Below are 26,494 nucleotides of genomic sequence, written 5' to 3' on the forward strand. Positions count from 1 at the left end.
AGGTTGCTGAACATCCTTTAGAAATGAATTCTACATCCTGAGTTATGGTGTGGCACTACCATCACACTGGTTAAGAGGCCACTACTTAAAGGGCATTCCAGCACTAAAGCAACCACGTACAAGGTGGGCTAGAAACAAAGACGAAGACAATCATAATCAACAATACCAGAATCTTACCAGAGAGAACACGTAATGTTTTCCACAAAACAATGTACCCGAGAGGTACAGTTCAACTTGACACATACCAGCTGTTCTTTATTTCTGATCAAGCAAAATTCCCAGCAAGCCTCAGCAGTAGCAGGAGCAGCAGGAGCCATTCAGTCTAGTACAGAACTGTAGCCTTACATAACACTCACTTTCCCAGGAAGTCCCAAACAAACCCCCCTGACGGTGCAGGGACAGAAACCTGGCGTGGAAGGTACAAAGTGCGGGACACTGGTTTTCTGAGAAACAGCATGGCCAAGAGGGGACACACACAGAGACCAAAACCCCAATGGATTAGGATCATGGTAAGACAAATCAAAAGAAAGGTGAAGAAATCCAAATGATAAATTATGGGGAGACAGACACCCACACATAGGAAATAGTGGAATGGCAACACAAGAAGCAAATGGTTAGTAAGAAACACGGCAGCCACACACATGCACCTCAGTACTAAATATGGGAACAAAAGGCATCATATAACCCTGTCTCTATTATTCATATCTTAAACTATATAGCTGGGCAACAAATTATAAAGCCAGTAGCAAAAACTGAGTTTTAAAACTTTCCTTTGTTTGGTAGCCAAGAAACTTTGTGTCAAATCCTAAAACAAAATTACAGTGCTACCTGGCCAGAGGCTAAAACTGTGTACTGCTTTTCAGCCTTTTAAGTTATATTCTATGGAAAGAGTAGATCATTAACAATTTTCTCAAAATGTGAGAAATAGAGTGGTTAATAGAAGTAATTTGTTGTGCTTTGGGTATCAAATATAGATTTAATCCTATTTCTTACTATCTTTCAAGTCACACCCAACTCCAAAACTCAGTATTAGGTCCAAAAATGAATCAAAAAGTTTTTCAAGCAAGCTGCCTGGAATAACAAGCAATAATTTCAATGTAGATTTCTAATACAAGAAAACAATCCAAAAAATGAAACTTGATCAAGGAATTTCTCTTCTGAAATATTAAAATATTTGGTGGGAAGCCACTAATCCATCAAAAGTATTATATTTTAAAACCTATGCAGCACTGGCTGCTGATTTCAGGCCAACACAAAACAGAGAGGCATGTGTTCATGTGAGTATGTAAGTGTGGTGTGTGTGTGTGTGTGTGTGTGTGTGTGCTGGGAGAAAAACTGCAGTGCAAACATGAAAAGGGGCATACAAAAATATAATAATCTAATCTTGAGACTGGTAATTTTTAAATCTGATCTTAAGAATTCTATCCATTTGTCTTATCCAGAACCAGAAAATATGAATAGAGTTAATACCAAAGTAAGAGGAATCTCGTGAGTATGCAATCAGTATAGTGAAGAAAAATTGTGAGGGTTAGACTTTACTGTTTTAGTTTCTTGAAAATCAAAATTCTATGGGTATAGAATAGGAGAAAAATCAATTCCAGGGGGGAATATCAAGTCTGCCAGTCACCCAAAAATTTTAAACTTAATAAACAGGAAAGTCGTCTCATATTTCCCAATCTTCAAAAACACGAAAATAAAATTTTCCTAAGAATCAGCTCCAAGGAGCCACATATGTTAATGACTGTTGTCTCTATTTAGAAGAATATGGGTGATTAATGAAGTTCTACTAGAAGAATTAGTTCTATGTACTTATAAATTTCTGTTAAACACATGCTGTAAAAGAAGAGGTGAAAAGACATATACTTACCTCTTTCATATAAAACTCTAATTACAAAAAAAAAAAAAAAAAAAAAAAAAAAAGACAGAAAATTCCAAGAGAGCTGTTGGGCTAGATCTGTAAACGCAGCTCATTTTGAAGAATTCAAAGTCAAAGACGCATAAAAATCATATCCAAGCCTCTTAAATTATCCTCAAAATGTCACTTCTTTTAAATTTGACCTACGCACTGATGTAACAGCCTGCTTCTCCACAATACAAATTGTGTAAAGTCTAACAATTCACAGCTGAAAGGAGCATTGGGCTCAATAAAAAAGGTCTAAGCCAATGAAAAAATATTACCTCCTTGAACTTGAGGTTCATTTGCTCTGTAGATAATAAAGTAATTAAAAAGCAAGTAGCTATTTGTACTCTCATATTAGCCAGTAGAAAAATTTAATTTCTCCACTTATGAACACTTTCTCACTTTCCAATCAATGATGCTGATGTCCACAGCTTCTTAATATATCCCCATTCGATGTTGCCTTTCAGATGTTGCAGCAATGATCTCACAATAACTTAGAATAAAAAGTAGATTAAAAAAAATAACACAAGCACTCAAGAACCTAAATTCTGAGAGGTAAATATACTGAACAAGTATGCCCCCAAAAGTATACAGTTTTAAAACCATACTTTAACCTTTCTAACATAGTAAGTCCACCATTCAGCTTTCCTACCTTACCTTTCCAACTCCGCGATCTTCTTATCTTTGTCATTCTTCTCATTTTCCACTTCCTTCAAGATTTCCAAGAGGCGGTCAACTTCTGCCTGGGCCTTGCTAGATTCATCTTTGTACCTGGCAATCTCTCTCTCCAATTGCTGTATTCGGTCACTCATCTCTGGACTGGCTCTGGCTTCCAATGTTGCCTCATGTGCCTATAAAGAAAAGTGTTCAAATTCTATCAGACATACATAGTGGCAGTAGGCAAACCACATCCTAAAGGACCATCTCTATTTCAATTTAAATAGAGCAAATACCTAATAGCTAGTCTTCAATTTATGAAGTTTTTCCTCTGCTTAAATATTAGACAAAATATTAGTAATAAATTGAGAATTAAATTAATCCATCAATTATGGATTTCAAATGGCTTTGTGTTTAGATGTACTACTGTACATATCTGAATACTGGGCCAAAAATCATCATATGACAAGACATTTTTTTTTTTTTTTTGCATCTAAGTGAGACATACAAACAAGCCATTAGACTACTATTGATCTCGCCAAGATAATCTCTCCAATCTCTCTCAAAAAGGCATCACCAGAGGGGCGCCTGGGTGGCTTAGTCATTAAGCGTCTGCCTTTGGCCCAGGGCGTGATCCCAGAGTCCTGGGATCAAGCCCCGCATCAGGCTCCCTGCTCCACTGGGAGCCTGCTTCTTCCTCTCCCAATCCCCCTGCTTGTGTTCCCTCTCTCGCTGGCTGTCTCTGTCAAATAAATAAATAAAATCTTCAAAAAAAGGGGGGGGGCATCACCAGAGATTCACTGCTGATGTTACTATAACCAATGCCAATGCTGAGATCTAATTCCCACTTAACCCTTACTTCCCTTCCCTTTTCCTATATACTGATTTTACCAAGCATGTATGAATCACATGGCCTGGAGCACACACAATCATATCGATACTACAAATGTGATGCCATAAAAATGAAATTAGGTTACAGGACGTCTGGGTGGCTCAGTCAGTTAAGCATCCGATTCTTGGTTTCAGCTCAGGTCATGATCCCAGGGTCATGCTTAAGTCTGCTTAAGATTCTCTCCCTCTCCCTCAGTCAGTTAAGCATCTGATTCTTGGTTTCAGCTCAGGTCATGATCCCAGGGTCATGAGATCGAGCCCCACATCTGGCTCCATGCTCAGCATGGAGTCTGCTTAAGATTCTCTCCCTCTCCCTCTGCCCCTCCCCCCACACGCTTTCAATCTCTAATAAAGAAATAAAACTTTTAAAAAAACCATGAAGTTAGGTTAAGAAAATGGCTATCCGCATACAAGTACCTTCCTAAGATAAGAATTCAGGATTTTACAAGATAACATGGAACAAAGTCAGAAATCAACAACCCCATTTAGAACCAAGAAAAAATTTTTATTCGGAATCCTATTGCAAATGTAACAGTACTTCCAATGCATTTTGGAATGCAAAACAATTTCAGTAACTAAAAACTAATTATTAAGTCTTTAATTTTCCTCCTGAATCTCCAAAGCCATGCATGTATAATGTACTTAAAAAGAAGGTAGAGGTGAAGATGTTTTATTTTCCCTTATTTAACAGACAATAAAACATAATTAGTTCTTTAAAATGGTTTGAAAAAATATTAAAGGGGTAAATATATATTATTAGGAAATACTTCAGAAAGCTCTGAGGTGAAATACGTTGAGCAGAAATGTTCCTACAAATTGGGCTAAATGCTTTGTCAAAGCAAAAGCTCTACTTCTAAAATCAAGACCTTTATCAACATCTTTTGTTTCAGGTTTAATCGGTTAGGAAAATCCAGTTACTAACAGTGGCCTTTAAAAAAAGATTCCACTGGCAAACATGTATTTTAATGTGTTAGCAAAATTCTAACCTAAACTGGTGTGGTTAAAACCCACAACAAAGTAAACTCAAAAGGAAAAAGAGGCAGCCCTGAATGAATTAACTCATTAAGAATAAAATAAGGCAGGGGTGCATGGGTGGCACAGTGGTTAAGCGTGTGCCTTCGGCTCAGGGCGTGATCCCAGCATTATGGGATCAAGCCCCACATCAGGCTCTTCCGCTATGAGCCTGCTTCTTCCTCTCCCACTCCCCCTGCTTGTGTTCCCTCTCTCGCTGGCTGTCTCTATCTCTGTTGAATAAATAAATAAAATCTTTAAAAAAAAAAAAAAGAATAAAATAAGGCAAAAGCAGAAATGCAAATACTTCCCCATGCTTGGGGGGGAATTTTGATCTTACAGTAACTTTTCCACTTTGTATTCACCCCATCTAAAAGTCTAGAGTTCCTACTTGAGGAAGGGAGAGAGAAGGTCAAGTGAATTCATCTTCTACAGAGTAGTAAAAAAACCACTCATACAAATACAGAAAAAAACATCAACCAGGGCTTTATGGCACTACTCTGTCACATCACTTACTATTCTGAATGGGTGGCTTAATACTATGTCAGGATCCTAAAGGGAGAAGTCAGTAAGAAAAGAATAAAAAGAGGCAGAAGGAAATGCTATAAGAAAAGGAACAAGAGAAAGAAAAGATCAAAAATATAATTTTTTAAAACTTGCCATAAGAAAATTCTCCAGAAAGAGATATTTCTTCCCAAAGGGAAAAAAAAAGGAAAAAAATTTAGCACTTTTTACAGTTCTGGTAATTCAGAAGTTGATTTTCAATGTTTTCCTTAATAACTCTGAGGTTATTATCTCATGCTGAAGACATAAAATATGGAAATTCACATACAGGGTATAAATTCCTAAGCTAGAAGTATTTCTGTTCCATTTCTATTCTGTTCTATTTTTGTGCTAGTACTGTACTGTTTTGATCACTACAGCTTTGAAATATAACTTGAAGTCCAGAATTGTGATGCCTCCAACTCTGCTTTTGTTTTTCAAGATTCCTTTGGCTATTCAGGGTCTTCTGTGGTTCCATATAAATTTTAGGATTGTTTGTTCTAGCTCTGTGAAAAATGCTGGTGGTATTTTTTTTAAATATTTTATTTCTTTATTTGAGAGAGAGAGAGTACAAATGAAGGGTGGGGGGGCAGAGGGAGAGGAAGAAGCAAGTTCCCTGCTGAGCAGAGAGCCTGATGTAGGACTCAACACCATGACCCTGGGATCATGACCTGAGCTGAAAGCAGATGCGTAACTGACTGAGCCACCCAGGCACCCCTGCTAGTGGTATTTTAACAGGCACTGCATTAAATGTATAGATTGCTTTGGGTAGTATAGACATTCTAACAATATTTGTTCGTCCAATCCATAAGCATGGAATGTCTTTCCATTTCTTTGTGTCATCTACAATTCCTTTCATCAGTGTTCTATAGTTCCCAGAGTACAAGTCTTTCACCTCTTTGGTTAGATTCATTCCTAGGGATCTTAATTGTTTCTGGTACAACTATAAATGGGATTGATTCCTTAATTTTTCTTTCTGTTGCTTCTGGTGTATAGAAATACAACAGATTTCTCAACGTTTACTTTGTATCCTGGTAACTTTACTGAATTCGTTGATCAGTTCTAGCAGTTCTGTTGTGAAGTCTTTCAGGTTTTCTATACAAATTATCACATGATCTGCACATAGTGAAAGTTTGACTTCTTCCTTACCAATTTGGATGACTTTTAATTTCTTTTTGTTGTCTGACTGCTGTGGCTAGGACTTCCAGTACTATATTAAATAACTTAGTGAGTGTAGACATCCCTGTCTTGTTTCTGACCCTAGAGGAAAAGCTCTCAGGTTTTCCCCACTGAGGATAATATCAGCTGTGGGTTTTTCATATATGCCTTTATTATGCTGAGGTATGTTCCTCTAGACCTGCTTTGTTGAGGGTTTTTATCATGACTGGATGTTATACTTTGTCAAATGCTTTTCCTCTATCTACTGAAATGATCATATGGCTCTTTTCTTTTATTAATGTGGTATATCACATTGATTGATTTGTGAATACTGAAACACCCCTGCAACCCAGAAACAAATGTTACTTGACTGTGGTGAATGATTTTTTTAATGTATTGTTGTGTTCGGTTTGTTAGTGTTTTATTAAGAATTTCTGCATCCATGTTCATCAGGGACACTGGCCTGTAGTTTTCCTTTTTAGTGGAGTCTTTATCTGGTTTTGGTATCAGGGTAATGGTGGCCCCCATGAAATGAATTTGGAAGTTTTCCTTCCCTCTCTATTTTTTGGAATAGTTTGAGAAGAAAAAAAAAGAGAAATAAGTATGGTGGGGATGTACAGAAAAGAGAACTCATATATACACTATTTGTGGGAATGTTATTTGATATCATCACTATGGAAAACAGGATGAAGCTTCCTCAAAAAGTTAAAAACAGAACTACCATATGATCCAGGAATTCTGCTTCAGGGTATACATCCAAAGGAAACACAATCATTATCTCAAGAAGATTATCTGTACCCCCATACTCATTGCAACGTTATCTATAATAGACAAGACAGGAATCAACCTAACTGTCCACTGATGGATGAATGGATAAAGAAGTCACAGTGCATATACAGCATGCATATGTAAATTAATAAATTTACCCATTAATAAAAGAAGGAATTCTGTCTATTTGTAACAACATGGATGAAACTTGAGGGCATTATGCAAAATGAAGTATGTCAGACAGAGAAAGAGAAATATTATATGATCTCGCTTATATGTGGAATCTAAACAACTGAACTCAAACAAACAAAACAGATAGTTGGTTACCAGAGGCAGGGAGAGGAGTGTGTGAAGTGGGTGAAAGTGGTCAGAGTACAAACCTCCAATTATAAGATAGTAAGTTCTCAGGATGTATACCCAGCATGGTGACTACGGTTAACAATACTATCTGAAAACTGTTAAGAGTAAATTTTAGAAGTTTCCACAAAAAAAAATAAATTGTATCCATGTAAAAAAATAAACAAAAATAAACCTAAAAATAAGCTATAAAACAAAACAAAAAAATGCTAATAGAGAAAACAAAGACAACAAAATCCTAGGCCTAATAAGCTCCTAAAGAATTAAAATTGTAGCAAAAAAAAAAAAACTGAAAAATCATCTGATGATATTTGGCTCTATTTTTTTAGACACAACTGACATATAACATTATATTAGTTACAGGTGTACACCATAATGATTTGACATATGTATAGTATACTGTGAAATAATCACCACAATATATCTAATTAACATCTATTACTACAAAGCTATAAATAATTTTCTTCTTGTGATGAGAACTTTTAAGATCTACTCTCTTAGCAACTTTCAAATATACAGTAAAGTATTATTAACTAATCACCATGTTGTACATTACATCCCAGGACTTATTTATTTTATAACTGGAAGTTTTTACCTTCTAATTCGCTTCACCCATTTTGCCCACATACCACCACTCTTCCCACCCTCCTGGCAACCAGCAATCTATTCTCTACATCGATGGATTCAGGTTAGTTTTGTTTTTACATTCCACATATAAGTGAGATTATATGGTATTTGTCTTTCTCTATTTCACTGCCCTGCTTTTAAAATGTAATAGTGCTAGGGAAGTATTTATCTACTAGAATGAGATAAAATCTGAAGCACAACATTTAACAATTGTTCTGAGTCTTATTACATCTTATTGCTTAGTTCTTATCTCAATCTTAAATTAGAAAATACAGTCTCATTTATTCTAAGACATATTTTAAGATCAAAGGTTTTTCTCTTCTTTCCTCTTCTTTCTTGAGAGGTAATTTCCAATATAAATTAATGAGTTTAGAAACACTTTGATAATATAAATATTCAAGTTCATTTGACATTTAATAGAACTAAAAAAGCTATATAAGACATGTATATTGGGGGCGCCTGGATGGCTCAGTCACTTGAGCTTTCAGCTCAGGTCATGATCTCAGAGTCCCGGGTCCTGCTTATCTCCCTCTCCCACGTGCGCGCGCCCCACACCCCCAGAAATAAATAAATAAATAGCCACGTATATTGTTAATTCACACCTCTGCGATATACTCTCAAATTCCTTAGGATAGGTAACCTATTGATTCCATAAATATTTATGTGTTAATTAATAAAACTAAAGCTGATTCCCAAATATAGGCAATAATAGTATTTTTATTTTAGGTTTTAAATGTTATTCTAAATAGCAAAATTCACATATATATCTTCATAAAACAAGACTGCGTAGATATGTTCCATATGGAAAACTGTTGTAACTTCAGCTCCAACATGTAAAAAGTCTGAAGTCATTACTACCATTCTTAAAACAAGAAAAAGTTAAAAAACTGAAAATCAATTACTTCCCCTGGACCTATCAGAGAACTGAGGTCAAAGGGCAAACTACAACTCCAAAATCAAGAGTCACAGGCAAATCCAGAGAGTCAGAGTTGAGCTCTACCCACCGGGAGCAAAGCTGTTGGTAGAAACACTTCAATGGTGACTTTGAAGAATTACTAGAGGCTGAGTGTGTATAAGCATAACAGTTAGAAAGTCCTAGATGCTGCAATTCTAGGGCAAACTCACCTTAATAATGGATTCTACATCCAGGAACCCCACCAGGTTCTCACAGTGAAAAACTGACAAAAATCCCTGTGTGGTTCTGGTAAGGGTATGGGGGGCAATAATTGTGAAATATGCCCAAACTGTACTCTACCCAAAGGCAGATTCTCCAGAAGTAAAGATTTTAAGATAGTTTTATCCTGCCTGGCAGATGGGCATTTCTCCCATTCTAATCCCCTCTACCTAAGGGGGAAAACCTTTGGGAAGGTCACAGCCAGGGACACAGGCTCATAAAAGACCAAGACTTAATCATTAGACTATAGAAAGTTTATCTTCCCCCACACCTTACCACCACACCAACAGGTCTCCAGTATAGTAACAAAGGATAAGAGCTGAAAGAGTTACAACACGCAGACTCTCTCTGAAGAGAGAAATCCAAAGTCAACAGAGATGAGAACACTAGAGGAATTCGAAGCCTCTGGCACCTACGGCTACAGCAAACAAATACAGCTCAACTTCTAGCCAGACTAAAACCTTAAACATATGCCTATTTACCTGCTATCTGATACAACACATCTGGCTTTCAACAAAAAAAAATTACGAGGTGTGCTAAAAGGCAAGAAAAAGCATAGTCTGAAAAGACAGAGCAAGCATCAGAACCAGACTCAGATATCTGACATTGATGTTGAATTAATCAGACAGGGCATTTAAAATAACAGATTAACAGTTAAGGTCCCTAATGGGAAAAGTAAGCAATATCCAAGAACAGTTAGGTAATATAATCAGAGAGATGGACACTCTAAGAAAGAATCAAAAGGAAATTCTAGGTATAAAAAACACATAAGAAAAATTAATGCCTTTGATGGACACATCAGTAGACTGGATATGGTTGAAAAAAGAATCAGTAAGCTCAAAGACAGGTCAACAGAAACTTCCCAAAATGGAAGTGCCTGGGTGGTCAGTTAGTTACATGTCTGCCTTCAGCTCAGGTCATGATCTCAGGGTTCTGGGACTGAGCCCCACATCGGGCTCCCTGCTCGATAGAGAGTCTGCTTCTCCCTCTCCCTCTGCCCCTTCCCTCTCTGCTTGTGCTCTCTCTCAAATAAATAAAATCTCTAAAAAAAAAAAAAAAAAAAGAAAAGAAAAGAAACTTCTGCTATCTGATACAACACATCTGGCTTTCAACAAAAAAAAATTACGAGGTGTGCTAAAAGGCAAGAAAAAGCATAGTCTGAAAAGACAGAGCAAGCATCAGAACCAGACTCAGATATCTGACATTGATGTTGAATTAATCAGACAGGGCATTTAAAATAACTGATTAACAGTTAAGGTCCCTAATGGGAAAAGTAAGCAATATCCAAGAACAGTTAGGTAATATAATCAGAGAGATGGACACTCTAAGAAAGAATCAAAAGGAAATTCTTCAGCTCAGGTCATGATGAATGAAATGAAATGAAATGAAAAGAGAAAAAAAAAATAGGAAGAACAGTACAGAACATTCAGAACTATGGGCCAATTTCAAAAGGTGCAACACACACATAATTGGAATACAAAAAGGAAAAAAAAGGGGAAGAAATATTGTTAAGTAATAATGGCTGAGAATTTTCCAAAGTTAAAGATACACACCAAGTCAGGAAGCTCAGAACATCAGGCAATATAAATTCTAAACATCTATACACAGGCATATCATATTAAAACTGTAGAAAATGAAAGACAAAGAAAAAAGCTTAAAAGAAATTAGAGGGGGAAAAACACTTTACTTATAGAACAACAATGTTAAGATCTACAGTAGACTTTTTCTCATCAGAAATCACATAAGACAGCAGACTGAAGCCTTTGAAGTGTTACAGAGAAAAAAACCCCACCAATCTAGAAACCCATATCCAGTGTTACTATCTTTCAAAAGTGAACGAGAAATAGAGACTTTCTTAAACAAATAAAAACTGAGAAAATCAGCCAGGAAACCTACCCTGCGAGAATATATTAAAAGTTCTTCAGGGGGCACCTGGGTGGCTCAGTCAGTTAAGCATCTCACTCTTGATTTTGGCTCAGGTCATGATCTCAGGGTCGTGAGATGGAGTCATGCACTGGGAGTGGAGTGTGTTAAGATTCTCTCTCTCCCTCTGCCCCTCCCCCACCACTCATGCTCTCTCTCTCAAAAAAGAAAAAAAAAGTTCTCAGGCAGAAGAAAATTATATAGGTCAGAAACTCATATATATACATAAAGAAAAAGAACTGGAGAAGGAATAAAGCTAAAACTACATCTTTTATTATTCTTATTCTTCACCTAAAAGATAATGCTTTAAAGTAGTAATAGTAATGTCCTGGGTGATTATCGTATATGGATAAATGAAATGAATGATAACAATGTCATCAGGGAAGGGAGGATTCTGGGCGTATTCTGGTGTCTGTACCTGCATGACACATAAAGTTGGATAACATTTTTTTAAAGTGAATTTAGATTAAAAATGTTTACTGCATGATTTTTTTTGATATGACACCAAAAGCAGAGGCAAAAAAAAAGCAAAAACAGGTGGACTACATCACACTAAACAGCTTCTATACAGCAAAGAAAACTATCAACAAAATGAAAAGGCAACCTACGGAATGGGAGAAAATATTTGTAAACCTTAAGGCTGACAAGGGATTAATATTCAAAATATGTAAGAAACTCATACAACTAAATAGCACAAACACAAATAATCCCATTAAAACGTGTGGTGAAGGACCCGAACAGATATTCTTCCAACGAAGACAGACCAATGGCCAACAGGTACGTGAAAAGTAGCTCAACATCACTAACCATCAAGGAAATGCAAATCGAAAACACGGTGAGATAACAACGAACATCTGTTAGAATGGCTATCATCAAAAAGACTAGAAATAAGAGTTGGCAAGGGTATGAAGAAAAAGGAACCCTTGTACCCTGTTGGTGGGAATGCAAATTCATAAGGCCATTACGGAAAACAGTACAAAACTTCCTCAGAAATTCTTAAATGGAGCTACCACATGATCCAGCAATCCCATTCCTGGATATATATCCAAAAGAAATGAAATCAATATCTCAAAGAGATATCTGCACTCTCATGTACATTGCAGCATTACTCACAAGAGCCAAGATACTGGAAGAATCTAAGTGTCCATCAATAGATGGCTGGATAAAGGAAATACGATGTGTATGTGTATCTGTGTGTGTGTGTGTGTGTGTGTGTGTGTGTGTGTGTACTGAAATATTATTTAATCATAAAAAGAAAGGAAATCCTGCCATTTGTGACAACATGGATGAACACGGAGGACATTATGCTGAGTGAAACTAAGCTAGACACAGAAAGACAAATACTGTATGCTCTCACTTATATGTAGAATCTAAAAAAGCTGAACTCATAGAAGCAAAATAGAATGGTGGTTGTCAGGGGATGGAGGGTGGAAAAATGAGATGTTGATGGAAGGGTACAAATTTTCAGTTGTAAGATCAATAAGCTCTGGGAATCTAATGTATAGTATGGTGACCATACTTAATAATACTGTACTATATACTTGAAATTTGCTAAGAGTATTAAAAAGTACTCTCACCACAAAAAAAAAATAGTAATATGTGAGGTAATGAATGTGTTAACTAGGTTGACTGTGGTAATCATTTCACAATGTACACACAAATCTTCATGTTGTACGCCTTAAATATAGACAATTTTTATTTGTTAACTGTATCTCCATAAAGTTGGGGGATAAGTCAAAAACATATATGGCAAGCTCTAGGGTAATCACTTGAAAAAATTTAAGAACTATAATATGCTAAAAGGAACAAGAAGATAGAATTATATAAAATGCTCAATTAAAAGAGGGGAGAAAAAGCAAAAAACAAATGAAACATATGGAAAACTATAGTAACAACCTCCTTGTTGGAGTTCGGCATTGTGGAAGCAGTATAATAGGAAAAGATCAGTAATGAATTAAAATGAAAGAAACAATCATCCAGAACAAAACAAGGGAAAATATGAAAAGAAAATTGGCCATTAGTAAAACAGGTAACAAATCAAAATAGGGGAAAGCCATCAACCTCTTCTACCCAAAGATAACTTTATTTTTCCTCATAAACCTAAATATAAAGTCCAAGACATAAGAGATTATGGTAACAAAGAGGTTAAAAATAAACAAACAGAAAGAAAATGTGGGACTGTCGAGAGCAAGAAAGTCTGGAATACTAATGAATAATATTACTCTTGATAGTTACCGCTCTGTTTTATAACCCTAAATACATATAAGCAACTTAATCTTCGATATTCAGGTATTAAATAGAAAACTACCTCCATCTTTCAGTGAGGAAAAAAAGCCAACTATCAAATCTGAATTGGTTATAATCAGAATCTATAATCTCACAAATAGAATTTTCCTACTTATTCACAAGTAATTTTAAGATACTAGATTTTCTTTCTTTCTTTAGCTTAAAAACATGATTTTACTTTTGACATACCCTACATGAAGATTCACTGCAAGGGTATCATGTTGAATACACCCAATATATGGAAAGAGAACAAGAATTAACTTGTCAAAACTAGGCTGCACCCTTTCTCATTAGTCATCAATATAAACTGGACTCAGTTAACTGCTCAAAAGTCATAGCTCCAATTCTCACAAAGTTGGTAGCTCAGAGATTATAAATACGAAAGTGTTTTGAAAACTACAAACTGCCATATAAATCTTAGAGGGAAATAAATCAAAGAAATGGAAAATAAATAGCTGTACCACATCCTAACACTCGCCAGCATGGGTGACTATCACTGCTAAATCATCTCCTTCTAGGAAGCTCAATGCTAATGGAAGGAATATATCAGATAATTAAGATTTTTACATTGCGGTCTTAAATACTTTGTCCATAAAGGAGCTGAATTTCTTACTCTTTCTCTGATCTGTCAATTTTCTAAGAGTTTGAGGATTCTCAGTAGTAAAATAAAACAGGACAAGAACATTAAGAGAACTGATGAAGGTATAAATGGTATTTTCAACTGTGGGGGATTATTACATCATTGGTAATTTATTACACATTGAACACTGCAGAGCTCTCTACTATGTTCTTAAAGCATAGTAAGAAAAGTGGAAAAATTTTAACCTTTTTCAATTGTGATTCCATTTTCAGACACTCCTCCTTCTTCTGTTCCAAAGCAATCTCCAGTGTCTTAAGCCTTGAGTCCTTTTTCAGTCCTGAGGAAGCCAGGGAAGAAGCATGCTCTTTCAGATCCAAGAGTGAAGCCTGAAAGAAGCAGCACACATCTAGACTAAATACTAAGTACAAACAAAATGGAAATGTAAATTTTAAAATTTATTATCTTGGTGGCTTGTAGTTCTGTTTATTACTATATACTAACACTTCCATTTCAAGAGCATTCATGAAATATAAAACAATGTCAGCCTCAGCTTTCAAGTCCTAACTAAAATAAGCTGAATTCCCAAGAAATACCAACTGAATTGTGATTTAAAGAGTTCTATCAATACATATCCATTCCCATAAAATAATTGGAAGTAGATCTAGCTTCGTGAGTGAAACTAGTCACTCGCAGTAGTACTCACCACTAGTTACTGTAGGAACCACACGGACTTAAATATAAAATACTTTTCCTTTTTAGAAGGAAAGTTCCACTAGAAACTTAAATTTCCATAAATTGTCTTAAAGATACTAGAAAGAAAATCGGAGAGTGTCCCTAAAGCTCAGGCATTAATTATCACATGATCACAAGGCAGTAGTATTTTTACTATATGGGTCACATTAACAGGATCTTCTAAAAAGCAAGACCAAAAGATACTAAGTCACCTAACTGGCCAGCAATCTCTGAAGCTTTCTTTGCCAATACTGAGATGCACTTTAAGAGATACTGTAAATAAGCAGCCCTCCATTTGCATACTCTTTTCATCTGTCACCTTTCTTACCATTTGCACTGTATTTTCCATGTATAACTGCTTCAGTTATTTTAGGGTCTATACGAATGTCATTAACAAGTAAGAAACCAACTCATAACATACTGAAAAAGCTAAAGATTTAGAAAATGAATGATCCAACCTACTATGTCTCTGCAAAGCTTCCCAAAATACCCCTTAACATCTTCTGAAAAGGCCTGTTATGAGAATATTAAGAAAATCTTCCATCAAATACATTTTTATATGCATTATGTAAACACCAACATCATATACATATAATACACTAAGCAAACCAAATCATTCTATTTCGGTGATCTTAACCTCTTTTTCTGAGAGGTCGCCTTGCAATAAGCTGACTTTTTCTTTCAAGTCTTTAAGATCTTTTTTGTAGTTATCAATTTCCTCTTGCTTCTCTCGTTCATCTCTGTCCCGCTGCTCCTTTAGGCGTTCAATTGTCCGCTCCTGATGAGAGACCACATCAACACGTAAGAAAATTCCTTTCATACTCATATGACTCTAATTCAGCTTTTAGCTGATAAAATTTCACACTTTCATGTTCCATTCAAAAGACAGTGATAGTTTTTAATAATCTACTTTTCAAGGAATTCATCCTTGCAATAACAAAGATGTGTCTTTGTTCTTTTGATTCCCTGAGGTTTCTTTTCCTATAATCTCAAACTGTATTAGAAGTCCTTAAAGTATTCTTTTGGAATAATCCCTTTCAATTCAATTTCCAAGTATCCAAAAACTTTACACACACGCACACACACGCACACGCACACACACACACACACGCACACACACACACCCACACCCCTACGGGCGATAAGTAACAGATCTTTCTTTTTTATATGTAATTCACATGTTGCCCACAAGGCAATGGAAACAACTCACAATTCACAAACCAAAAAAGGAGGAGATTTGGGGGATTATGAAATGTTGAGCTTAAAGCATAAAAAAGGGGGGAGAAGAGAGAGAACCCATTAAAACTTCTGTCAACAGATACTCAGGAAGCCTAAAAGTTGAAGCAATTTAAGTATATTTCTGGGTATTATTTCTGACTATATTCAAAGATCAAGACTTGATCCCTGGCACATAGCCTAAAGCATTGTGAGTCCAAGAGGCTTAAGGAACAGTGACCCTATTCCTTTAAAAAAAAAAATCCCATTAAAATGCCCCACTAAGATTCCTTAAATTTCCTTCCAAGACATTAACACCTAACTGGCTGGGCCACTTCTTTACTTAGTCAACCATTCCTGAAAAATTAGGTTTGCTCATAAACGCAAAATGAAGTAGCAAGGCCAAGACTAGAAAAACAGCAAGTATGTTGTATTAATAACTAAAATTCAAGACTATATTAGGTACCAACATGGTACAGTAAAGGAGAACTAACTATATATTGCTTCCTAATGGTCAATGTCTGATGTTCCCACATTTCCAAATTCTAGTTGATGAGATAAATAAAAAGAACTTTTCTTTTTCTTCAGAAGATAGTAAATAGGAATGTATGGCTTAGTCTTTAGAAATTTCAGCCATGGGGATGCCTGGGTGGTACAGTTGGTTAAGTGTCTTGACTCTTGGTTTCCACTCGGGTCATGATCTCAGGGTGGTGAGCTCAGGCTCCTAGCTCAGTGTAGAGTCTGTCTGAGTTTCTCTCTCCCTCTCCCCCTGCCCTTATCCTCTCTCTCTTTAAAATAAATATACCTATAAGAGAAGAGAAGAGAAAAAAGAAAAAAAAAGAGGAAAGAAGAGGGGAAAAAAAGAAAAGAAGGAAAGGAGGGAAGAAAACTTTCAGCCACTACCCTCTAGTGTGGAATCCATCTTGCCGAGCAACAGATGCTTACGTTGACAAAAACAAAATGGTTTCCTATCCATTTATACTATCTGCAACAGCAATAGTACAGAAAGCTCTTTTCTCTTTTGCCCTAAGGGATTTCTTCTGCCTTTTATATCCAAGTCTCATTACTAGAGAAAATTTTAGATTAATGAGAAAGCAGAACAAATGTGTCTATGAAGAGTCCAAACCAGTCACTCACTTTCTCTGCAAGGGCCTCCTCCAAAGTTGTCAAGGCAGTGTCGGTGTTGGTAGTGTCAGCCTGCAAGGATTTGACTCGTTCTTTTAAGCTGCTCATTTGCTTCTCCTTATCTCTAAGTTGCTCTTGAAGATTTTCAATCTGAGTGTGGGGGAAAAAAGGAAATTAAGAGAAATACAAATAGTCACAATAAAAATCATTTTAAGTTGGAAACAGGTACATCAGGGGTGTCTCTGAGTGCATGTTCCATAGAAATAATTTAATACTAAGGTTTCAGAGCTGCATGCAAAATTTTAAAGACAGAATTTATAGCCAGAACAGAGAAAAGATGCACATGTAGCTATGGACATACATGTATATACATAAATCTCTAAAAAAATATGGAAAGTAGCCAGAGAGAAAAGAGCCAACATATAGAGATGGGATTGAGAGAGGAATGATAGGGAAGACATGAGACAGGGGACTACTTCCATAATGACACTGTAAATCACTTCACAGTAAACTGGGGATTAGAACAAGACAGTAAGACAAATCAGCTGTATAAAGAAAAATCGTCCTTAAATGCTAGTGTTAAAATATATTTTTGTATCACCTTTTATCTAAACATGATACATTTTCAATGAAATTCCTTATCGTAGTTATTCATTCCTTCATACACATCTGTATGCATTCATTTACTCAACGAAGTATTTATTCAATTCTTACTATATTCCAGGCACTAGTGGTACAAAGAAAAATGAATAGACCGATTTTTATTATCTTATAAGATGGTAAGAGAACTCATCATTTTGTAGCTGAATCCCAGGCTACGGATGGCCCTGTGTGCAATCTAAAGAGCACAAACCTTTTCCTAGACAGATGGGAACCATTAGGTATTTTTAAGCAAAGAAATGGTCTGGTCAGTTCTGCATTTTAGATAGATAATTCTGATGGCTGTGGAGAAAAAATTTAAAGGGACTTGCAAAGAGACATGGAAAACAATTAGAGTTTATCAATTCAGGTAAGAGATACTGAAGAATTAAATGAGCTAAGAGATGGAAAAAAGGGGGTGGGTTTGAAAAACATTATAGAGATAGCACGTTATCATGGGAGATTAAAGTACACATAATGAAAAATACTGAGCAAAAAATATGAAGGAATTGTAGAGAGAGAGTCTTAATAAACTAAAAGAAAAAAAGCAATTACTGTAGAACTCACAAACTTTACTCATTCATTCAACACATACTTGAGCTCTTGCTATGTGCCAGAAACTTTTCTAGGTGTTGAGAATATAGAAGAAATCAAAAGTGAAATAAGTCAAGCAAAGGAAGACAATTATCAAGTGGCTTCACTTATATGTGGAACATAAGGAATAACATGGAGGACATTAGGAGAAGGAAGGGAAAATGAAGGGGGGAGACATCAGAGAGGGAGACGAATGATGAGAGACTATGGACTCCAAGAAACAAACTGAGGGTTTCGGGGGCGGGGGGTGAGGGATGGGTTAGCCTGGTGATGGGTATTAAGGAGAGCATGTATTGCAATGAGCACTGGGGATTATATGCAAACAATGAATCATGGAACACTACATCAAAAACTAATGAAGTAATGTATGGGAACTAACAAAATCCCTATCCTCAAGGAGATTACATCCTAATACAGCAGACAATGAATGAATGAAATAAACATGGTACGTAAGATGGCAATAGGTTCTATAGAGAAAAATCAAGCAGGAGAATTAGTCTCCTCTTGAGCTAATACTAGAGCTAGCTGGTATATTTTACATGGCTTTCAAAAAGCAACATAAATGTTATTTCCTTTGAAAAGATTTCCTTGCTCTTACCTCTATGAGAATAAAATGCTCTCTTTGTACTCAATCACACATATACATGTAAAATATACATACACACACACACTCTCCATTCTTTCATCTATCTATACATTTACCACCTTTATCTCATTTATCCCATCTATATATACATTGCAACACTAATCCCTGACCATACTGTAATTCTTTGTTTGATACATGTCTTCACAAGTAGACTGGATCCTGCCCCTCTACCCCAGTTTTCTATCTTCATATCTGGCACACACTAGGTGTATAATAAATATTGGTTCATTAATCAGTAAATGAATAATATGTAAGCTTGGACTTTAGAAACTGTATTTAGGCATACACACAAACTCCTGTCAAGAATGGAACTACAAAAGAAGCCTAGATACTGGCTAATAGACACATGAAAAGATGCTCAGTATCACTCACTATCAGGGAAATACAAATCAAAACTACAATGAGATACCACCTTACCCCTGTCAGAATGCCTAAAATTAACAACACAAGAAACAACAGATGTTGGTGAAGATGCAGAGAAACGGGAACGCTCCTACACTATTGGTGGGAATGCAAACTGGTGCAGCCATGCTGGAGAATAGTATGGAGATTCCTCAAAAAGTTAAAAATAGAACTAGCCCTACAACATAGCGATTACACTACTAGGTATTTAGCCAAAGGATACAAAAATATGATTTGAAGGGGCACATGCATCCCGAAGTTTATAGTAGCATTATCTACAATAGCCAAATTATGGAAGAGCCCAAATGTCCATCATCTGATGAATGGATAAAGAAGATGCAGTCTATATATAAAATGGAATATTTCAGCCATCAAAAAGAATGAAATCTTGCCACTTGCAATGATGTGGATGGAGCTAGAGTGTATTATGCTAAGAGAAGTAAGTCAGAGAAAGACAAATACCATGTGATTTCACTCATATGTGAAATTTAAGAAACAAAACAGATGGTCATAGGGGAAAGGGAAAAAAGAGAGAGAAAGGCAAACCATAAAAGAGACTTTTAACTATAGAGAACAAACTGATGGTTACCAGAGGGGAATTGGGTGGGGGGATGGGCTAAACGGGTGATGGGTATTAAAGAGGGCACTTACCATGATGAGCACTGCATGTTGTATGTAAGTGATGAATTACTAAATTCTATTCCCGAAAATATTACACAATATGTTAACTGGAATTTAATAAAAACTTGAAACAAAACAAAAATGCAAACAAAAGAAGTCTAGATACAACGTTCAGATAACTTCCTGCATTAATCAATTTATATAAGCTCCTTAAGGAACTGCCTCACTCTATAGAGAAAGAGGAAAAAAGTCTCTCTCTAGAGTCAATGACGATTCCACAAGCAGAACAAAAAGCTATGCAAAAAGATCTGGTACATTTAGAATAAGATACCACAACTACTGTGTAAGGCTTAGATTTTTGTTCTTTAACAAAGAAATAATCACACAGGCAAATCAGTAAAATACCTGAAATAGGCTCCAGTCTTTTTGATACCATAAAAGTTCAAGACCAGCACAGATGAAAATCATTAGTCTTCCTTTAATCAGACACTACTATTAGAATCTCATATGGATCAATACTTAGGTACACTCACAACCACTAAAGAGAATTTTTTCACTCAAAAATCTAATACTCCATACACACAAAGCATGTAATGCCCTGGTGTTTACATGTTTAACCAGCTATACATGCCATTCCAGTTGCTAACATATAAACCTTATTAAGCAAAGAAAAGATAAAATCACACTGCCAATTAGACTTTCTTGTCAAGAAAGGGCAGCACAAGAACCATTATTTAAAATGAAATTTCACAGAACCAGCCAAGTTTTACATACAAGAAAACAGAGGTTTGTTTTAGAAACCCACCTAATACACAAACAGCCCTTCTATGCATCATAAGGAAAATACCCTTCTTTCTCCCTCATCATCAGCATCTAAAAAAGAAATTAAGTTAAACTGCTAACAATACACTCCTATAATTTATATGTAGTCACACTATCAAAGGAATCCATTATTCTTTTCAGGCAAAAACTTTTCATAATATACTCAGGTGCAGAAGCTGCTAAACTTGGTAAAATCCCCATTAACAAGTTATCCCTAAGCTACTTTCTTTTTCAATTACCCAGCTGTCTAAACAGATTGTTGAGCTGGATGGGAGGAAAAGGATGGCTATTCACTTCTAAAGAGGAGGAATAAACATTCCATAGTGAAAAGAACTGACAAAATGAAGGACAGTGGACAGTAAAATTGCCTCCTTTGGGCAAGCTGCCATCAGCAAGGAAGTCCTGAAATAGACACAGATATGTGCAAACTAGCCACATAAGCACTGAATAAACCCTAAAGATGCTGTGTGTGGTATGTGGGAGGAGGAGTGTGTACAAAACTACCTCTCTTTTAGTTTACCTAGCAACATGATGGATAACACGAGCACTACTGAGAGCTGCTGTTACACATTCTCGCTATTGTTGTGATTCAAAACTGTGCTCTCAACTAATGTTGACAATGTAAAAGCTTATCACCAGACAGTGTCATATCATGGCATTTCAGTACTTACTATGCAATTTCTATAAAATATAGTTTCCTATTTCTATACTAAATTCAATTATCCACAGGCTCTAAAATCAATGATTTACAAAAAGCTTTGAATACAACAGCCAAGAAAAAAACTGGATCAGTTGTGCACATACTTGAATATGAACAATAAAAATAATTATTTGGAATCATGTTAAGTGGAAAAATACTCCTTTAAATATGCTTAGACTATCGCAAAACAAAACAAAACAAAAAACCCTCTCCATTTTGTAGGAACAGAAACCACAAAACCCCTAAAATAACAATATAACAATAATAATAATGGCGGTGGTGGTGAGGAGGAGGAGAAGGAGGTGGTAGTGATAACGGATGATAATTAACACTTAAAAAGAGTGTGGTATTCTCCTGGGGCACCTGGGTGGCTCAGTCGGTTAAGCATCGTTGGCTCAGGTCATGATCTCAGGATCCTGAGATGGAGCCCTGTGTCAGGCTCCCCACTCAGCAGGGAGTCTGCTTCTCCCTCTCACTCACTCTCTCTCTAATAAATAAATAAAATCTTTATTAAAAAAAAAAGAATAGAGGATTCTTTTTCAGTCAGGCATTGTTGTAAGAACCATATATATAACAACTATTTAAGCATCACCAGAAGTCTATGAAATAATTCCTAGGCAATCTACCTCTAGAATCCTACTCTTAATCACTATGCTATAAATATGTTCTGTGATGAAAAAAAGAAAAAACAATCATACAAAATGACTCAAGCATCTTTACATAAATTATCCCTTATTTTTAAATACTATTTATTAATAAACACAGTACATTTTACTATAGTCATTTATATTAAAATAGTATCCTCTACTGAAGCAAAGAATGAAGGGTGGAGGTACCAAACCACTGCAAATGCAAAAGTACATCTTCCATGGAAGAACATATATCCAAACTCAATACACTCAAGCTAGTGGGCAAAGCCAAACACACCTGATAATACGGATTTCAGTATTACAATTTTATTAAAACAGTCTGTGGCCTGACTTCCAAGGGCTAGAAAGAAGCTAGTTTGGACTAGAAAGCACTTGACAATGAAACAGTTAAAATGATTTAAAAAGATTTTCCCTCTCGTTTTGTTTTGTTAAGATTTTATTTATTTATTGGACAGAGACAGACACAGCAAAAGAAGGAACACCAGCAGGGGCAGTGGGAGAGGGACAAGCAGGCTTCCCACTGAGCAGGGAGCCCAATGAGGGGCTCGATCCCAGGACCCTGGGATCATGACCTGAGCCGAAGGCAGACGCTTAATGACTGAGCCACCCAGGCGCCCTCTCTTACTTGTTTTTGATTATACTGAAAACTAATAATTGCTGCAGAAAATAACATATTTTATAATTCTACAGGCTTCTTTCCTACTTTCCACAAACGCTGTCTGATACAGAAAGAGATCATGAAGTACCTATTGGCAAATATTCAATTTCTGCATGAGTATAATTTTGTAGAGATCAAAGGAATTGGTGCTTATTCTCTATGTCTACATCCTTGATGATAAATAGGGAGGAGAAGGATCAACCAGGTTTACACATATAGTTTATTACCATAGAGAAGAACTAAAACTCAAGATTTTTTTTTTAAATAACTATTTACAGAAAGATGACATTTCCTTCTCTAATCATAGTATAGTTCTCTTAAGTGGGTTGTAAAAAAAGACAGAAATAATGTAATTATTATATTATATAGAGCGTTTTTCTCCTCATACAATTTTTATTTTACAAAGAAAGAAAAAAATGTATGAAACCAGAGGAAGACTAACACCAATGCATGCTACATGTGAATTCATCAAAGCTGCACACCAATTCCATATTGGCACAGATTACTTGACATCTTTTGTTTTGGTTTTTATCAGGCTTGCCAGTTGTCAGGAACTATCGTGTCTCAATGTGGGTGATTTATTCCTCGTCAAGTGGAACTGATTACTCTGCCTTTGAGGTTCTAATCACTAAGTAAAGGTAAAAGAGACTTCCCCTAGGATATAGTTCTAAGGACAAGGAATCCCAAAACACTTCTTGCAATCACCTAGCTACTTTAAACATCATTTAAAGAATTTTTTTTGACCATGTCTCCACAGTTGTTCTAAGCAGTCATAAACATCAATTTACCATGTGAAGCAAGTTACTCAGAGAGGCTCTGACCTTTACCTACTTTGTTAATGGTACCTTCCAGTATCAACAGTAGAAGTACAGTCTGCATGAACAGTCATAATTGGCGGCAAAAAAGGGATCTACAGTAATTAATAAAATATAAAAAGGAAAAATTCACTAAGTCCCCTAATTTCTAGGCAACTGTTTATCTACTACCCTATGCTCTGGCAAAAAATACCAACTAGGCACAATTTATAATTATCAAAATGAGTTTCTGCATAGACTATCTATATTGGCCTTTAATTGTTATTTATCCAGGGGCACCTGGGTGGCTCAGTCGGTGAAGCAACTGCCTTCAGCTCAGGTCATGATCCTGGGGTCCTGGGATCCAGCACCGCAACGGGCTCCCTGCACAGCAGGGAGCCTGCTTCTCCCTCTCTCTCTCTCTCTGCCTCTGTCCCTCCCCTGCTTGTATTTTCTGTCAAATAAATAAAATCTTTAAAAAATAATAATAAATGTTACTTGTCCAATCATGTGTTTACAGTGATTAGAAAACACAAGAACAAAATCATGAGAAACTCTAAGCAATGTTTGGTTTTTTTTTTTTTTAAGATTTTATTTATTTATTGGACAGAGATAGACACAGCGAGAGAGGGAACACCAGCAGGGGGAGTGGGAGAGGGAGAAGCAGGCTTCCCGCTGAGCAGGGAAGCCCGATGCGGGGTTGGATCCCAGGACCCTGGGATCATGACCTGAGCCAAAGGCAGACGCTTAACGACTAAGCCACCCAGGCGCCCCTCTAAGCAATGTTTTAAACTCAGTTTAGGTTGTGAAAAGCTTCCATATCTATATTGGCAATTACTGTTTATGGTCTTTAATATGCCCAGCAAAGATTCAGGTTGGTAACCAATTATTTCTTTGGTTGAGTTTCCTTCTCAACTGTGCTATTTTCTCATCATGTAGGTCATGGAGCGGATAACTGTAATGAAAACCTAGCTGGCTATGTTGTCTTGGGCAAGGTACTTGATCTTTCTAATTACTATAAAACAGAAGAACACTAATATTCCTTTCTTTTTTGTTTTAAGATTTTATTTATTTATTTGACAGAGAGAGAGAAAGTGGAAGAGGAAACACAAGCAGGGGGAGTGGGAGAGGGAGAAGTAGGCTTCCCGCCAAGCAGGGAGCCCAATGCGGGGCTCAATCCTAGGACCCCAGGATCATGCCAAAGGCCCTGGGATGAGCCAAAGGCAGACACTTAATGACTGAGCCACCCCGGCACCCCCTAATATTCCTTTCAATTCTAAAATACAACTGTATTCTTAGGGGGAAGCTGAGAACATTTAAAAAGTAATAAACTTCATCAGAGCACCACTATATTTTATCTTAAAAACTGTTCAATTTGAACTTACAGAAAGTGTAGGTATGACCTTCAGGAAAAGACACTCAGAGTCCACTCCTCCTGACAGATTTTATTGGTTGCTGAGAGGGAAAGTAAGTTGCCTGATAAACTTGCTTATGGGACAGATAATGGAACTAGGGACCACTTGGATTAAAATAACCAGATAATATGAAGTGAAATCTGGGGAGACCAAAGGTCACTGCCAGTCAAGATCTGCTTGGTAGACAAGTCTGTAAATGTCTCAAATACTTCCTTGTTATCTGGCAAGCATATATAAAAATTAGCCTGAACTTCTGGTGCTAAAATCAAACAAAGAAGATCCATAAATTCACAGTGGCAATCCTTCAGAGGCGGTGACAATGGTGACGCTGCACTTAGGAACTCAACTTACATCATCCATATGAATGGTATCCCTTTAAGTTGCACAATAATAATGGCTATCAAGATACAATGGTCTTACATCTAATGGTTCAGTACATTTTAGTGATGAAAGAACCCAGTATTTTTAAATAACTAATTAAAGCAAACATACTAGGTTTGGTTTCAAAGAAAAGGCAATCATGATTGTTATTTATTAACAATAACAAAATTGAGAAAAATCAAAGATATAACAAAAGGTGGCTAACTACGTTACACATGGTCTACCCACTGGATGGAATATTATGCAACCATATACAGATCATTAACTGAGGATATGGAAACCTGTTTATCGTATAACATTACATGAAAAAGAAAAGTTACCAAAAATATGTACAATATTATCCCAATTTGAAGGAAGGAAAAGTTTAGTTTCACATAGGATTTTCCTTGTTATAAGGTTTTCCATCTTCTTCAAATATTTAAAATAGACATACATCACTACAATAATAATGACAAAAGCAAGAACTTTCTAAATGCTATCTAAGAAAGAAATCTTAGAATTTGTGATAAATAACATGGTTAGGATTATGACAAGAGGAGATCTCTTATCATATGTACTTATCAACATGGGAAATCTCTAGAGATTTCTGCAGGATATTTAAGTAACTCCTCATTTAACCTACACCTTTCACAGATTCATACTGTGGGACCAAACAAATCAAGCTGTCAGAGACTTTGGGGGGTTTCTGCAAAGCTAAAACAAGACTGGGAAACCACTAATGAATTCAAAGAAACCCAGATTTCCAAAGAGCCCTGGAAATACAAGGTCTAAGGGAACACTAATGAGATGCTTCACATATTTTGCGTCTAAATTCAAGTTCATCACACTAAACTTTTATTTCAGCCAAGCCCACTTTTATGGTGTGAAGTAAACTAACTTGTACTAATACTCAACCCTAGTGTGACAAGGCTGGGTTTCCCAGGAAGCCGACCTTGAGACAGATTTTACTAGGCAAGAAGTTTATTAAAGGGTGCTCTTGGGATCACTACCAGTGGAAAGGAAGGGGGCCGGGGTTGAAAAGGATTGTGCAGAGGGAGAAATTCAGCTGCCACAAAGTTCCGAAGGATATAGACAACCCCATGAGGAGCTCTGAATCTGGGATGATCTTTAAGAGTTGTCTCAAGTCAGGGCAATGGATTCAATCCCTTGTATCCTACAGAGATCAATCACTGGGATTTCAATGGAAAGACGTATGCCCTTATGCAAGGGAAGTCTCTAGCCAAGG

General features: G+C 36.4%; 1 protein-coding gene across 17 annotated transcripts in view; it reads right to left on the reverse strand.

Annotated features, from left to right (window-relative positions):
• The window catches only part of ERC1 (ELKS/RAB6-interacting/CAST family member 1), a 554,906-nt gene that overhangs the window by 362,479 nt on the left and 165,933 nt on the right, over positions 1-26,494 (reverse strand). For all 17 annotated transcript variants that reach the window (XM_048216749.2, XM_057318942.1, XM_057318950.1 and 14 more), the window contains 4 exons: positions 16,960-17,097; positions 15,245-15,385; positions 14,121-14,261; positions 2,558-2,751 (listed from right to left, as the gene is read on the reverse strand). In XM_048216749.2, the coding sequence (XP_048072706.1) occupies positions 2,558-2,751; positions 14,121-14,261; positions 15,245-15,385; positions 16,960-17,097 (614 nt within the window). The remainder of the gene's footprint in view (positions 1-2,557; positions 2,752-14,120; positions 14,262-15,244; positions 15,386-16,959; positions 17,098-26,494) is intronic.

This window comes from Ursus arctos, unplaced genomic scaffold (genome assembly GCF_023065955.2).
Source record: "Ursus arctos isolate Adak ecotype North America unplaced genomic scaffold, UrsArc2.0 scaffold_26, whole genome shotgun sequence".
NCBI classification, from domain to species: Eukaryota; Metazoa; Chordata; class Mammalia; order Carnivora; family Ursidae; genus Ursus; species Ursus arctos.